We start from the raw sequence: 17,703 nt of genomic DNA, 5'->3' as shown, positions 1-17,703 counted from the left end.
AGGTTGAGTCCGTGATTAAGATCGCGAATGCAATGTTGTCATTTATCTCAAGAGGGTTGGAATATAAAAGCACCGTTGTGCTACTGAGACTTTATAAAGCTCTGGTTAGGCCCCATTTGGAGTACTGTGTCCAGTTTTGGTCCCCACACCTCAGGAAGGACATACTGGCACTGGAGCGTGTCCAGCGGAGATTCACACGGATGATCCCTGGAATGTTAGGTCTAACATACGAGGAACGGCTGAGGACCCTGGGATTGTATTCATTAGAGTTTAGAAGATTAAGGGGAGATTTAATAGAAACTTACAAGATAACATATGGCTTGGAAAGGGTGGATGCTAGGAAATTGTTTCCGCTAGGTGGGGAGACTAGGATCCGTGGACACAGCCTTAGAATTAGAGGGGGTAAATTCAGAACAGAAATGCGGAGACATTTCTTCAGTCAGAGAGTGGTGGTCCTGTGGAATTCATTGCCGCAGAGTGCAGTGGAGGCCGGGACGCTAAATGTCTTCAAGGCAAATACTTGATGTCACAAGGAATTAAGGGCTACAGGGAGAATGCGGGTAAGGGGAGTTGAAATGCCCATCAGCCATGATTGAATGAGGAGTGGACTCGATGGGCCGAATGGCCTTACTTCCACTCATATGACTTTTGGTCTTAAAACACAGAAACTGGGGAATTTTGTGTACTTCTTTAAAATCCTGAATTTTTGTGATGAATCTGGGAATTGTGGGTCTTGATTTCCAACATGCTCCTAGTTTCCAGTGAAGCATAACAGTGCAAAATTATTACAGGAGAGACCACAGTATGATACAATGGAGACACACCTCTCACACTGTGGACATAATCCCTTCAACCTTCTTTTAGAACTCAATTTGTTTGAAATAAAATGGTGACAAAAACTGGTATCATGCTAAGGAGCGATAATGGCCTAGTGTTATTCTCACTAAAGTATTAATCTAGAGACCGCGGTAATATCCTGGGGACCTGGGCTCAAATCTCTCTATGGCAATGGTGGAATTTGGATTCAATAATTTCTTTTAAAATTCTGAAATAATATGGAATTAAGAGTTTAACTCTTAATTAACATTGCCAACTGTTGGGAAAACCCATTCTGGTTCACTAAAGGTCCTTTAAGGAGGAAATGGGACTCCAGACCCACAGCAATGTGGGTGATTCAAGCTGCCTTCTGGGCAATTACAGATGGGCAATAAATGCTGACCTAGCCATCAATGAAATTTTAAAAATCATAACCTTTTCAGTTCACTAACTCTTCTCAGGAAAAAACCTTACCAACATACACAGTCTAGCCTACACACATCGTAACAAAGTCGTTAAAGAAAGGGTAGCTACAGTGAGAGACCACAAAGGCAATTTCTGGGCGGCGGGAGGTGGGGGTGGGTGTTTCAGCTAAAGGTAAATCGGTAGTTTGCAGTTAGTTTCACCGGAGAGGACACCGAATGAGAATTTGATAGAGAATTCCTTAGGATCAAAATCAAACACGAGGAGTTTACAGAATAGTTACAGCACCAAAGGAGGCCATTCGTACCCATGCGTCTGTGCTGGCTCACTAAAAGGAGCCACTTCCCCACCTTCTCCCTGTGATCCTGTAGTCTTCCTTTTCAATTAATTATCCAATACGCTCTTGGATGCCTCAACTAAGCCTGCCTATATTACATTCTCAGGGAGTGTATTCCAGATCTGATTCATTCAACACATGAGGAAGTTTTCTAAATCTGCGCCCTCTCACTCTCCATCTTTCCACCAATAGGAACAGCTTGTTCCAAACTACTGTCTGGATTCTTACAGGGTTTGAACACCTCTGTAAAACCTTCTCTAAGAGTACTAGCTTCTCAAATATAGCTTTAAAACTGAAGTTCCTCATCCCTGGAATGATTCTTGCGAATTATTTTTCCCAACAGTCCATCTAAAGCATTCACATCCTTCCTAAACTATGATGCAGAGAACTGGACACACATTATCGCTGAGGTCTAACTGAAATTTCACATACTTTCTTTTAGAGGCATTAATTTGTGACAAATTGGCACTTGGAAAATGGAAAACTTGGAAAAGGGGAGGTGATGGCTGAGTAGTATTATTGCTGAACTGTTAATCCAGAGACCCTCAATGATGTTCTGGAGACCCAGCTTCAAATCCACCATGGTAGATGGTGCAGTGTGAACTCAATAAAAATTTAGAACTGAGTTTAAAGGTGACCATGAAACCACTGTCAGTTATCAGAAAAAGACATCTGGATTACATTGTCCTTTAGGTAAGGAGTTGCCTCGTCTGGCCTATACGTGACTCCAGCCCCACAGCAATGTGGTTGATTCTTAACTGCTCTCTGGGATGAACAATAAATGCTGGCCTAGCTAGTGCTGCCCTCATCCCATGAATGAATAGAAAAAATCGCCAGTAACAATAAAGTGCCAGCGTGTATCTGTTATTGGATCACGGAACCAGACATCGAGAGGATGTTTTCCCATGTGGAACAATCTAGAACGAGAGGTTATTGTTTTAGGCTAAGGGGGCAGCAGATTTAAAACAGAGATGAGGAGGAATTACTAATTTCAAAGGGTTATGAATCTGTGGAATTCACTGCGCCAGACTGCGGACACCGTCCCACCGTATAAAAAGGACGAGATAGATTTTTAATTAGTAACGGATTGAAGAGTTATGCAAGGCAGTAAGAAAAATGTAGCTGATAGGAGATCAGTCACGATCATGGGATAGAATTCCTGCTCCTAGTTCTTATATTCTGAAAGGCAAATTATACTGAACTAACTGGATGGATTTTTTTTATTCACTTCTGGAACATAAGCCAGCATTTATTGACCAACCCTGGTTGTCCTTGAGAAGGTGGTAATGAGCTGCCTTCTTGAACTGCTCCAGTCCATTCCTTAGGGAAGGAATTCCAGAACTTTGACCGAGTGACAGAAAAGGTATGGCAACATATTTCCAAGTCAGGATGGTGACTGCCTTAAAGGGGACTTGCAGGTGGTGGTATTTCTAGGTACCTGCTGCCCTTGTGCTTCTAGATGGAAGTAGTTGAGGGTTTGGGAGGTGCTGTCTCAGAACAAAGAATAAAGAACATTGCAGCACAGGAACAGGCCCTTCGGCCCTCCAAGCCTGCGCTGATCCAGATCCTCTATCTAAACCTGTCTCCTAGTGTCTAAGGGTCTGTATCCCTCTGCTCCCTGCCCGTTCATGTATCTGTCTAGGTACATCTTAATTGACGCTTTCGTGCCCGTCTCTACCACCTCTGCTAGCAACACGTTCCAGGCACCCACCACCCTCTGCATAAAGAACTTTCCACACGTATCTCCCCTAAACTTTTCCCCACTCACTGTGAACTCGTGATCCTTAATAATGGAGTCCCTCACTCCGGGGAAAAAAGCTTCTTGCTATCCATCCTGTCTATACCTCTCATGACTTTATAGACCTCAATCAGGTCTGCCCTCAATCTCCATCCTTCTAATGAAAATAATCCTAATCTACTCAACCTTTCTTCATAGCTAGCATCCTCCATACCAGGTAACATCCTGGTGAACCTCCTGTGCACCCGCTCAAAAGCATCCACACCCTTTTAGTAATGTGGCAACCAGAACTGTACACAGAATTCCCAATGTGGCTGAACTAAACTCCGATACAACTGTAACATGGCTCTTGTACTCCACACCCCTTCCGATGAAGGAAAGCATGCCATATGCCTTCTTGACCACTCTATCGAGCTACGTTGCCACCTTCAGGGAACAATGGGCTTGAACACCCAGATCTCTCTGCACATCAGTTTTCCTCAGGGCTTTTCCATTTATTGTATAGTTCGCTCTAGAATCAGATCTTCCAAAATGCACCAATTCGCATTTGCCCAGATTGAACTCCATCTGCCATTTCTCCGCCCAACTCCGAATACTTCCGGAGATGTAGAGGAAAGGATAGCAAAGATGATTCTCGATAGGAGTGAGAGAGACAGGGTAGTTGTCATGGGGAACTTCAACTTTCCAAATATTGACTGGGAATACTATAGTACGAGTGCAATAGATGGGTCAGTTTTTGTCCAGTGTGTGCAGGAGGGCTTCCTGATACAGTATGTAGACAGGCCAAGAAGGGGCGAAGCCACATTATATTTGGTATTGATAATGAGCCCGGCCAGGTGTTAGACTTGGAAATAGGGAAGCACTTTGGTGATAGCGACCACAATTCTGTTATGTTTACTTTAGTGATAGAAAGGGATAGGTGTATACCACTGGGCAAGAGTTACAGCTGGGGGAAAAGCAATTACGATGCAATTAGGCAAGATTTAGGAAGCATAGGATAGAGAAGGAAACTGCAGGGGATAAGTACATTAGAAACGTGGAGCTTATTCAAGGAAACGTTCCTATGTGTCCTAAATAAGTATGTACCTGTCCGGCAGGGAGGAAGCTGTAGAGTGCGGGAGCCGTGGTTTACAAAGGAAGTGGAGTCTCTGGTCAAGAGGAAGAAGAAGGCTTATGTTAGGATGAGATGTGAAAGCTCAAGTTAGGGCGCTTGAGGGTTACAAGGTAGCCAGGAAAGACCTAAAGAGAGAGCTCAGAAAAGCCAGGAGGAGACATGAGAAGTTGTTGGCGGATAGGATCAGGGTAAACCCCAAGGCTTTCTATAGGTATTTAAGGAATAAAGGAATGACGAGATTAAGATTAGGGCCAATCAAGGATAGTAGTGGGAAGGTGTGTGTGGAGTCAGAGGAGATAGGGGAAGCACTAAGTGAATACTTTTCTAAAGTATTCACTCCAGAAAACGACAAGGTTGTCGGAGGAGAATACTGAGATACAGGCTACTGACTAGGTGTGATTGAGGTTCACAAGGAAGAGGTATTAGAAATCCTGCAGAGTGTGAAAATAGATAAGCCCCCTGGGCCGGATGGGATTTATCCTAGGATCCTCTGGGAAACCAGGGAGGAGATTGCCGAACCTTTGGCATTGATCTTTAAATCATCATAGTCTACAGGAATAGTGCCAGAAGACTGGAGGATATCAAATGTGGTTCCCCTGTTCAAGAAGGGGAGTAGAGACAACCCTGGTAATTATAGATCATTGAGCCTTACTTCAGTTGTTGGTAAAGTGTTGGAAAAGGTTATAAGAGAGAGGACTTATAATTATCTAGAAAATAATAATTTGATTAGGGATAGTCAGCACGGTTCTGTGAAGGGTAGGTCGTGCCTCACAAACCTTATTGAGTTCTTTGAGAAGGTGACCAAACAGGTAGATGAGAGTAAACCGGTTGATGTGGTGCATATGGATTTCAGCAAGGTGTTCAATAAGGTTCCCCACAGTAGGCTATTGTACAAAATGCGGAGGAATGGGATTGTGGGAGATATGGCAGTTTGGATCAGTAATTGGCTTGCTGAAAGAAGACAGAGGGTGATGGTTGATGGGAAATGTTCATCCTGGAGTCCAGTTACTAGTGGTGGACCGCAGGGGTCGGTGTTGGGTCCACTGCTGTTCGTCATTTTTATAAACGACCTGGATGAGGGCGTAGAAGGGTGGGTTAGTAAATTTGCAGACAACACTAAGATCGGTGGAGTTGTGGATAGTGACAAAGGATGTTGTAGGTTACAGAGAGATATAGATAAGCTGCAGAGCTGGGCTGAGAGGTGGCAAATGGAGTTTAATGCGGACAAGTGTGAGGTGATTCACTTTGGTCGGAGTAACCGGAATGCAAAGTACTAAGCTAATGATTCTTGGTAGTGTAGATGAGCAAAGATCTCAGTGTCCAGGTACACAGATCCTTGAAAGTTGCCACCCAGGTTGACAGGGTTGTTAAGAAGGCATACAGTGTTTTAGCTTTTATTAATAGAGGGATCGAGTTCTGGAACCATGAGATTATACTGCAGCTGTACAAAACTCTGGTGCAGCCGCACTTGGAGTACCGTGTACAGTTCTGGTCACCGCGTTAGGAGGAGGACGTGGACGCTTTGGAAAGGGTGCAGAGGAGATTTACTAGGATGTTGCCTGGTATGGAGGGAAGGTCTTACGAGGAAAGGCTGAGGGACTTGAGGCTGTTTTCGTTGGAGAAGAAGGTTGAGAGGTGACTTAATAGAGACATATAAGATAATTAGAGGGTTAGATAGGGTGGACAGAGAGAGCCTTTTTCCAAGTATAGTGACGACAAGCAAGAGGGGATATAGTTTTAAATTGAGGGGTGATATCGGACAGATGAGTGAGGTAGTTTCTTTACTCAGAGAGTAGTAAGGGTATGGAATGCTTTGCCTGCAACGGTAGTAGATTCGCCAACTTTAAGTACATTTAAGTCGTCATTGGACAAGAATATGGACGTACATGGAATAGTGTAGGTGGGATGGGCTTCAGATTGGTATGACAGTCAGCGCAACATCAAGGGCCGAAGGGCCTGTACTGCCCTAATGTTCAAACTCTCCAATCTATTTATATTCTGCTGCATTCTCTGACAGTCTCCTACACTGTCTGCAGCTCCACCAATCTTCATATCATCTGCAAACTTACTAATCAGACCACCTATACCTTCCTCCAGATCATTATTTATATCATAAACAACACAGATCCTTGTGGAACATCACTGATTGCAGTTCGCCACTTTGAGAAACTCCCTTCCACTACTACTCTGTCTCCTGTTGCCCAGTCAGTTCTTTATCCATCTCACCAGTACAACATGGACCCCATGTGACTTCACTTTCTCCATAAGCCTACCATGGAGAATCTTATCAAACACCTTACTGAAGTCCATATAAATGACATCTACAGCCCTTCCCTCATCAATCACTTTGCCACTTCCTCAAAGGATTCTATAAAGTTGGTAAGACATGACCTTCCCTGTACAAGACCATGCTGCGTATCACTGATTAGACGATTTTCTTCCAAATGTAAATAGATCCTTTCCCTCAGTACCTTCTCCAGTGGCTTTCCTACCACTGGCGTCAGGCTCTCCAGTCTATAATTATCTGAATTATCCTTGCTACCCTTCCTAAACAAGGGGACAACATTAGCAATTCTCCAGTCCTCCGGGACCTCACCAGTGTTCAAGGTTGCTGCAAAGGTATCTGTTAAGGCCCAACCATTTCCTCTCTCACTTCCCTCAGTAACCTGGGATAGATCCCATCCGGACCTGGGGACTTATCCACCTTAATGCCTTTTAGATTACCTAACACTTATGCCGGCCTGATCTCGAGTAATGAAACATCTGTCACGTCTCTCTCCTTGGTGAATACAGATACCAAGTACTAAGAATCTCACCTATTTTCTCTGACTTTACGCATAACTTTCCTCCTTTGTCCTCGAGTGGCCCCTATTTCTAGTTACCCTTTTTCTCCTTATATATGAATAAAAGGGTTTGGGACTTTGTAACCCTGTTTGCCGAAGATATTTCATGACCCCTTTTAGCCCTCTTAATCACCTGTTTCAGATTGGTCCTACTTTCCAGGTATTCTTCCAAAGCTTCATCGGTCTTCAGTCACCTAGACCTTATGTATGCTTCCTTTTCCCTCTTAGCTAGTCTTACAATTTCACCTGTCACCCATGGTTCCCTAATCTTGCCATTTCTATCCCTAATTTTTACAGGGCCATGTCTGTCCTGCATTCTAATCAACCTCTCTTTAAAAGCTTCCCACATAGCAAATATGGATTTACCCTCAAACAGCTGCTCCCAATCCACATTCCCCAGCTCCTGCCAAATTTTGCTATAGTTGGCCTTCCCCCAATTTAGCACTCTTCCTTTAGTACCACTCTCCTCTTTGCCCATGAGTATTCTAAAACTTATGGAATTGTGATCAGTATTCCCAAAGTAATCCCCTACTGAAACTTCAACCACCTGGCCAGGCTCATTCCCCAACACCAGGTTCAGTATGGCCCCTCACGCTTGCTGTTGGGAGGCCTGTAATATAGACCCAAAATTGTTACCGTACTCTTCCTATTTCTGAGCTCTGCTCATATTGTCTCAATGCCCGAGTCCTCCATAGTGCCCTCCTTCAGCACAGCTGCGATATCATCCGTGACCAGTAATGCAACTCCTCGAACCCTTTTACCTCCTTCTCTATCTGGCCTGAAGCACCGATATCCTGGGATATTTAGTTGCCAATCATGCCCTTCCCTCAACCAAGTCTCAGTAACAGCAATAACATCATACTCTCAAGTACTAATCCAAACCCTAAGTTAATCTCCCTTCCCTACAACAGTACACTTTGCCTAAAAACAAATGCATCTCAGATCACGAGAGCCTTTGTGTTCATCATCTGCTCCCTGCCTACTCTTTTTCTTAGTCATGCTGACTTAATTATCGAGTTCCTTACTGTCCACTAACCTCTTCATTTGGTTCCCATCCCCCTGCCACATTAATTCAAACCCTCCTCAACAGGGAGACAGTTGATAAATTTCTGCAATAAATCTTGTGTTTGCATACACTGTGCTCCTGACCATTAGTGGTGGACGGAGTGGATGTTTGTGAATGTAGTGCCAATCAAGTGGGCTGCTTTGTCCCGAGTGGTATCAAGCTTTGTGATTACTGTTGGAGGTGCACCCATCATGGCAAATGTAGAATATTCCATCACCCCACCCCCACGACTTATGCTATGTAGACGTTGGGGAGTCATGAGGTGAGTTATGCACCACAATATTCTTAGCCTCTGACCAGCTCTTGTAGCCATGGCCTGTGTTTATATGGCGAGTCCAAAGAGTTTCTGGACAATGATAATATCAAGGATGTTGACAGTGGGGCACTGTTTGGTGAAATAACAAAGGACTGGTGAGGGAAGAGGATTCGGTCATACAAGGAGTTGGAAAACACAGGCCATGAAAGTTGAGAGGAGATTTGAATGAAAAGATTAGATAAAGAAAGGAGAAACTGTTTTTAATGACAAAGGATCTCTGACAAAGGGAATACAGGTGGAAAGTAACCACTATAAGAATCAGAGGTGACATAACAAAAAGGGAATTTAATGGAGAATTGCTGTGATTTGAATCAAAAAATGTGGTGCTGGAAAAGCACAGCCAGTCAAGCAACATCTGAGGAGCAGGAGAGTCGACACTTCAAGCCAAAGCGTTTCATCAGGAATGTGGGAGAACCACAAGGGGGCTGAGAGAAATATGGCTGGGGGTGCAAGGCAGCTGGGAATGCAAGTGTTCGGCCACAGTGCGATGGGTTAGTTCAGTGCGTGTGTCCCAGAAATGTTCTCTGAAGCATTCCACAAGTTGGTGTCCTGTGTCCTCAACATTGAGAGCAATGGACACAGTAATGAGGTGTTTGGAGGTACAGAAAAATCTCGGCTGGACATGGAAGGATCCTTTGGAGCCTTGGATAGAGATGAGGGGAGGGGGAAGGCAGGTTTTACACTTGTTGCGGTGACAAGGGAAGGGTGGGTTGGTGAGGGAGCATGGACCTAACGAAGGAGTCACGGAGGGAATAGTCTCTGCGGAATATTTAAAGGCGTGGGGAGGGAAATATATCTCTGGTGGTGGGATCTGACTGTAGATGGCAGAAATGGCGAAGGATGAAGCGTTGTATCCAGAGATTGTGGGGTGAAAGGTGTCCTTGCTGCGATTGGAAAGGGGGAGGGAGGATGGTATAGTCCAGATAGCTGTGGAAGTCGGTGGGTTTGAAGTAGATGCCCGTGTTGAGTCAGTCAATAGAAATAGAGATGCAGAGGTCCAGGAAAGAGAGGGAGGTGTATTCAAGATGGTCCAGGCGAAATGGAGGTCAGGGTGAAAGGTGTTTGAGAAGTTGATCAGCTATACTGGGGAGACAGGACATCAACTTGCGGAACGTTTCAGAGAACATCGCCAGGACACACTGTTATGGATCAGGGTCGACCCCTCACAACATTTTAAACTGAGAGTCCAGACCCTAGCTTTGCTATTTGATTTACTTAAGTGTATAGTGGATTTTCCTGCCGAGAATTAGCTGGTCAGCTGACTTAGTTTTTAAACAAAACAGAATTTATTCACAAGATTACAGAATGAAACACAAAGACCAGAAAATAGAAAACTTATCCTATCTGAATACTGAGGCTATTCTGACTTAATGCTGTTCCAAAATACCTGCAACAATCCCAATAAACACCCCTTGGCACAAAAAGTAAAAACCAACAAGGGCTTACACACTTGAAGTTCAAGTGAGCAAGAGCAAGAGAGTAAGAAGCAGGCTGGATTGCTTCTGACAGCCTTCCTTCAAACATGCTGCTGCTGAACTAGCCACTCCCCTTTCATTACACAAGGTTTTTTTTAAACTTGAAAGTCTTCTGTCTGAAGCAGTATCTGTTAGCTGTAAAATAATGTGCCCTAAAATCTATCCAAACTCTCAACCTTTTCAGAGTCTGGGCCGTTTACAACCTCAAGCAAAATAAAGGATGACATCACCTTGCCGAATTGAGCAGCCTCGTCACAACACGCAACAAATATACCCCCCACCCTGTGGCTGGACACTTCAACTCCCCCTCCCACTCCACCAAGGACATGCAAGACCCGAGGTCCTCCACTGCCAAATCCTAGCGATCTGACAACTGGAGGAAGAACATCTCGTCTTCCACCTTGCGGCTCTTCAACTCCCATGGAATCAGTGTTGATTTCACTAGGTTCCTCATTTCCCCTCCCCCACCTTATCTCAGATCTGACCCTCCAACTTGGCACCGCCCTCTTGAACTGTCCCACCTGCCCATCTTCCTTCCCACCTATCTACTCCACCCTCCTCTCTGACCGATCACCATCACCTCTCACCTTCATCCACCTATCGCATTCCCAGTTACCTTCCCACCACCCCATTCCCCCTCCCATTTATCTCTCAGCCCCCTTCGGCCACCCCCACATTCCTGACAAAATGCTTATGCTCGAAATGTGGACTCTCCTGCTCCTCAGATGCTGCCTGTGCTTTTCCAGTGCCACACTTTTTAACTCTGATCTCCAGCATCTGTAGTCCTCATTTTCTCCCTGCTGTCCAGATCACTGTCCAGTAGTTAAGAACAAACAATGATTACCTACCTTCCTGGAGCAGCTGTTTAGCATATGAGGATCCCCGTTGCTGAGGTTGGAAAAAAGCATAGATACATCTCCTGACCAGATCCTCCCAGCCCACTCTTGCTGAGGCCCGTAGAGTGCTTGCATCAATGGAAATAATCTTTCCTAAAATAAAATAAGAGAGTTAAATACAATCAAACCTCAACCCCAACTTGAACCCCAAATACAATCATGCATAATAATTAAAAGGGAGATTTTAACTGTGCCAATCACCTGAAGGGAGCTGGAATAGACAGAACTGCAAATGTCCAGATTAACAAGAGCTCTGGTGAAATATTATCTGGTGACCCATATTCAGTACTGCTCACTGTACCATAGAAAGGGCATTGTGATGCTCAAGACTCCTACAGGATGGGCTTGAAAGCTGGGTGAGCAAGTTTGCAGTTGAAAATGCGTTGCTGGTTAAAGCACAGCAGGTCAGGCAGCATCCAAAGAATAGGAAATTCGACGTTTCGGGCATAAGCCCTTCATCAGGAAGGGCTGAAGGGCTTATGCCCGAAACGTCGAATTTCCTATTCCTTGGATGCTGCCTGACCTGCTGTGCTTTAACCAGCAACGCATTTTCAACTGTGATCTCCAGCGTCTGCAGACCTCATTTTTTACCCTGAGCAAGTTTGCAGATGACACGAAAGTCGGTGGAGTTGTGGACAGCGAAGGAGGATGTGGCAGGTTACAGAGGGATATAGATACGTTGCAGAGCTGGGCAGAAAGGTGGCAAATGGAGTTTAATGTAGCTAAGTGTGAAGTCATTCACTTTGGTAGGAGTAACAAGAAGATGGATTACTGGGCTAATGGTAGGCTACTTGGTAGTGTGGATGAGCAGAGGGATCTTGGTGTCCATGTACACAGATCTCTGAAAGTTGCCACCCAGGTAAATAGTGCTATGAAGAAGGCATATAGTGTACTGGGCTTTATTGGTAGAGGAATTGAGTTCCGGAGTCCTGAGGTCATGTTGCAGTTGTATAAGACTCTGGTGCGGCCTCATCTGGAGTATTGTGTGCAGTTTTGGTTGCCGTACTATAGGAAGGATGTGGAGGCATTGGAACGAGTGCAGAGGAGGTTTACCAGGATGTTGCCTGGCATGGTAGGAAGATCGTATGAGGAAAGGCTGAGGCACTTGGGGCTGTTCTCATTGGAGAAAAGAAGGTTTAGGGGAGATTTGATAGAGGTGTACAAGATGATTAGGGGTTTAGATAGGGTTGACAGTGAGAACCTTTTTCCACTAATGGAGTCAGCTGTTACTAGGGGACACAGCTTTAAATTAAGGGGTGGTAGGTATAGGACAGATGTTAGGGGTAGATTCTTTACTCAGTGGGTTGAGAGTTCATGGAATGCCCTGCCAGTAGCAGTGGTGGACTCTCCCTCTTTATGGTCATTTAAGCAGGCATTGGATAAGCATATGGAGGTTATTGGGCTAGTGTAGGTTAGGTAGGCTTCGGTCGGCGCAACATCGAGGGCCGAAGGGCCTGTACTGCGCTGTATTTTTCTATGTTCTATGTTTCTATGTTCTAAGACGGTGCTATAACTCCCCTTTGGGACAAGTGGGACATGGACTTTCTGGCTTGAATTATGTTTACTGTCAAATGTACTCACATGAGAATAGTGAATGTTTAAAAATCACCACTTACAGCACGATCCTAGATACAAATGGATCTAGGTACAGAATTTTGGTACAAAACAAAAAATAAAGAAAACAAAGTCAAAAAGTTAAACATTACAGACCTTCTTACTAAAAAGTAGAAAACCCAAAGAACCACAGTTAACAGTTAACACCATAGTCGATAAGTGCCTAGCAATATTACCAGTGCACCACAAGAACCCCTCATCAGAATGGAAAGAAGGATGAAAGATTCGATTATGAGGACAGTTATGAAGTTGAAGCCATGTACGGTACCTTTAAGAGATAGAATGCTGTTCTGTACTCACAGCTTACAAGCAGCTATGTATATGACTAGACAGCAGTCCCAGAGTGGACTGGAAAGTTTTAATTAATATAACATTTGGCTGTGAAATGGATACTTGAGTTTTGGCTGCTGTTTTGACAACAATTCAAATTTAACCAATCAGTTCAAATTATGTCCCAGGATACTAAGACCCTACTGGGTTTGGATTTATTGTTTTGCCAGCATCCGATGCTGGTTAGGGGTGGATGAGAAAGCACACATTTTGAAAACTGGCCAGAGAACTGCCGTAGAATAAGAGAAAAACTCCTGGAGAGCTCATTACCCATCTACCACCTTGCTCTCAAAAGAAATAAGTAAATATCCTCTATCAAAGGTACTGTTTCATGTGAAACACACTGACAGTAAAAACAAAGAAGGGGATCCAAGGAGGTCAGCAGCTGGAAGAGTGAAAACACAGAAGATGACAGAGATTAGTTTGAAATTAAGTTGATGTAATTTTAATAAGTGTCTTATTGGAACAGCATTTTATTATAGAGTTCAAGGCAGACAGTAAGCAGTTCAGAGAAAGGAGGGCTTAGATTTGTGAATAGTTTTTGTTTGATGTTCACTTTCAGAGGTAGAAAATAAATTGACATTATTTTCTTTAAATAGTGGAATTATATTTTAACAGATTATGAGGCGAGGCCAGCTTTTCTGGGCACTTGGATTATTTAACAGAGGGTTCCACCTCCGTGTCCTAACAGGACTGATTGATTGAATAAACTAGCCTTGAACTCTCTTTTGCATAGAAGTTATAAGAGTTATTTGAGATCTTTTATTTATTTGAGGGAAAAGAGAAATTATTTCTTCTGGGTGTCCAAAATAGGGAGGCACCATCTTAATGTTGAAGCTAAGCCCTCTAGAAGAGGAACACCAACTGCTTCTCGATTAACAGAAACAGATGTTTCTGACAATCTTCCCAAAGGGCTCTGGTTGCTGGGGACCAGATGCAAATTTCAAAACTGAAGCTGAACGGTTATTTTTGGACAAGGGTATTAAGGGAAACCAACTAAAAATGGTTAGAGAGAATTAACAAAGATCAACCATGAAAAGCAGAACAGACTCTAGGTTGGAACAAAGACTGGGAAGTGTGTCCCGCAGACAGCATTGCAGCAGAGGAGAACAAAGGGATTGATTAACAGGAGAAAATAGGGTTAGAGAGAAAGCTTGATGAGAAAAGACAATCATGGTTCCATGGTTATGTGAATAGAAAATGATTACTGAAGAGAAATGTCTTTACTGCCAGAAACTGGAAAGTTATCACGGGAGCGAAAGAGGAGGCAGACCAAGCACATATCGCATTTTGGTTCTGATTTCACAAAGAAAGACACAAGTTACGTTCCAAAACTGTTGGTGAACACATGGTCAAGTGAGAGAGAGAAAATAAAGGAAATCAGTATGAGCAAGGGGAAAGCTGTTGGGAAATTGACGGGATTAAAGACCAACACTTGGACTCTGAGCATTAATCAACACATCGAAGTATGATATTGTTGGAATGACTGAGACACAGTTGAAAGGAGGACAAGAAAGGTAGCTCAATATTCCAATGTATTAAAGTTTCTATCAAAGCGTAGAAGCTGCAGGATGGTTTGGGGGGGGGGGGGGGGGGGGGGGGGGAGAAGGAGTGGGAGGGGGGGAATTGTTATGCAGTAGACTAACATTATCTTTTCTATGGTCCATACCCCTCTAGTCTTGGCCCATTCATGTGTCTGTCTAAATGCCCGTTAAACTTTGCTAACATATCGTTTCTATCACCTCCCCTGGCAGCACATTCCAGGCACCTACCAACCTCACATAAAAAACTTACCTCGTAAATCTCCTTTAAACTTTTCCCTTCTCACCTTAAACATATGCCCCTCGTATTTGACATTTCAACACTAGGAAAGATACTGACTATCCCTCTTATCCATGCCCCTCATAACTTTATATACTTCTATCAAGTGGTCTCTCAACCTCCAACGCTATTGCAAAACAATCCAATGTATCCAAACTCTGCTTATTGTTAATACACTCCAATCTAGGCAACATCCTGGTAAACCTCCTTTACACCCTCTTCAAGGCCCTATTATGAAGTGCAGGGAGAGTGAAAGCTGGACTAGCAATCACAGAGTGTGCTGAAAAATTTTAAAATGTAACATTTGGCTGTGAAACAAATACCTGAGCTGAGCTGCTATGTCCCACAACAATTCAAATTTAGCCAGTTTAAATTATGCCCCAAGATATTAAAACCAAATTAATTTGAATTTTACTGTTTTGACGACATCAAACCAATGAGACGATCCAATGTTCTGGGGAATAAAACTCAGGCATTTTGAACAGTTAGCCAGAGCGGCAAAGAGCACCAATACAGACGGCCCACAGACCCACTCCCTGAAAGGTACCTTTATCAATGAAAGACCTGTGCAACAGAAGACCAAAGAAAAGACACCAGAAAATCTACACAGGAAGATTGTAAGCTGGCTGGTTTTGTAACTTGAATTTTGTCATCTTAATCGAGGTTCTTATCGAATCAGTATATTGCTGGAGAGTGGGAGGTCGATTAATCGATCAGACAAACGAGGCCTACAGTATAGAAAGTTGTTTAATGTTCTCTTCATGGAGTTAAAGAATGAACTGTTATTTTTTCTTTATATAGTGGAATTTGGAGTTCGTTGTCACTCATACTTTAACAGATTACAAGGTGAGGTGAGCTTTTCTGTGTGTCTGATTTAAATTAGCAGAGAGGTTTACCCAGTGTCAAAACAGTTTGGGAACTCGGGACCGTGACTTGGACATGTTTAGACAGATCCAGTCAGAGATGTGGACAGATTTTGCAGGTTTAGACACTTGTCAGCTCATGTCCTTGATCTTTATATAAACAAAGGTGAGACAATTTGGTTAATTTCGGTCACTTGTGATTGGTGAAACTAAAAGTGAGAGAAATGGCTCTGAAAATTGCTAAAGAGGTTCTGGGTTTAGAAGATGATTCCTAAATGTGCCAAGAAAGTTTAGAAACAAAAAAAAACCTTACTTTTAGAATTAGCAAAGAGGTTAGAATTGGGTTTAACCAAGGACAAAAGTAAAGCTGAAATTACTCGAACAATTAGGTGTGTCAGAGAAACAGGGGTCTGGATTAAAGTGCTGCTGGAAAAGCACAGCAGGTTAGGCAGCATCCAAGGAGCACAAAAATTGATGTTTCAAGCAAAAGCCCTTCATCAGGAATAGACACAGACAAGTGCGGTAGAGTTAGAAAAACTTAAATTACAATTGAGGAAAATGCAGTGAGAAGATAAACAAAGGGGGAGAGAGAGAAGAAAGAGAAAGAGGAAAAATAAAGAGAGAAGGTTCTTAGCTGAGCAGAGAGAGAAGGGGAGAGAGAAAAAGAGAGAAGACAAAGAGAAATGGTGAGAGAGTTTAAACTTCAGAAATTGCAACTTAGTCAGCAAAGTTAAGTTAACAGGATGGAGATGAAGAGAGAAGGTAGTGACATATACAATATGTTAAAAATCTAAAGATGTTGAAGCCTTCTTTATTTCATTTGAAAAATTGGCAAGGCAGATGGCATGGTCCAAGGATTTGTGCAAGGCTAGTTCAGACTAAATTGGTAGGCAGAGGTAATTAGGTATTTGCAGCGTTGACAGATGAGGGTCAAGAGATTATGAAGAAGGTAAACAGGCTATTTTAAGTGCATACGAATTGGTACCAGAAGCATATAGGCAGCGGTTCAGAGACACAAAAAAGGAACCAGATCAGATTTCTGTTGAGTTTGAAAGAATTAAACATAGTCATTTTGATCGATGGGTCTGTGCTTTGAAAATAGATAGGACATTTGAGACTCTAGAAGAGATTATTCTGCTGGAGGAGTTTAAAAACTCACTTCCGGAGATGCTAAGAATTCATATGGATCAACAGAAAGTTCAGGAAGTGAGAAGAGCAACAGTTAGCAGATGAATACATGTTGGTGCATTAGACAAGCTTCCGGCAAGAATTTCATCCTGTGCAGGGCTGGAAGTTGGCAGAAGGGGAGATCGTACGCTATGAAACAAAGAGTAGAGAAAACTGGTAAGTGTTTACCACAGGTCAAAAAAGAACCCCAACAGGGTAGAAAGGAGGTGCAAGGCCCCAGGGGTTTTCACTGTAATGGAGTGGGACACAAAGTCACAGTGACGGTGGTTTTAGCAGGGCACTGGGAAAAGGTGTTCCCACTGCCAGAAAGTGAGAGCCATGAAGTCACAGCGCTGGTCATTAAAGAAAGGCACTGTGGGAAAAGATGTGGTAAAAGAAGCTAAGCCAGTGGCATTAGTGAAAGTAGTGAAGGAGACCCCAAGAAAAGTTGAGAAGCTGCAGGAGAGTGCACAGCCTAGACAGGGATTGGGCATGGAGCTAGTGCCTGATCTCCATAAAGAATGTGCCTCTGTGGGTAAAGTTTACTCAGAAAGCACAGAGGGAGAGGGCACAAAGTTATAATTTTGAGAAATGCAGAATCTAACCAGTCACTAACAGTAAGAGATGAACATATTTGCACATTTTCTGACCTGTTACCCGACAGAGTGGTATTTTTCGGGACAGATGGACAGAAATGTAGCATTTCCCTTGGTAAGACCAGGTTGGATTGCCAACTCAAGACTGGGGAAGAACAGTGGGAGTGATTAACAGTGTCAGTTCCAGGAATCCAGTTAGTTGTTGTGGTTCTGCTTGCCGAGCTGGAAGTTTTTGCTGCAAACGTTTCGTTCCCTGGCTAGGGAACATCATCAGTGCTGTTGGAGCCT

The 17,703-nt window shown here is 43.5% G+C and overlaps 1 protein-coding gene across 1 annotated transcript in view; it reads right to left on the bottom strand.

Moving 5' to 3' along the window:
• The window catches only part of ncoa1 (nuclear receptor coactivator 1), a 110,273-nt gene that overhangs the window by 37,423 nt on the left and 55,147 nt on the right, over positions 1-17,703 (bottom strand). Inside the window, exon 8 of the mRNA XM_060831180.1 lies at positions 10,977-11,117. Coding sequence (XP_060687163.1) covers positions 10,977-11,117 — 141 coding nt within the window. The remainder of the gene's footprint in view (positions 1-10,976; positions 11,118-17,703) is intronic.

The sequence above is a fragment of the Hemiscyllium ocellatum genome, chromosome 10, assembly GCF_020745735.1.
Source record: "Hemiscyllium ocellatum isolate sHemOce1 chromosome 10, sHemOce1.pat.X.cur, whole genome shotgun sequence".
NCBI classification, from domain to species: domain Eukaryota; kingdom Metazoa; phylum Chordata; class Chondrichthyes; order Orectolobiformes; family Hemiscylliidae; genus Hemiscyllium; species Hemiscyllium ocellatum.
Note: the sequence above shows the minus strand (reverse complement) of the source record. Positions and strands in the feature narration are given on the sequence as shown.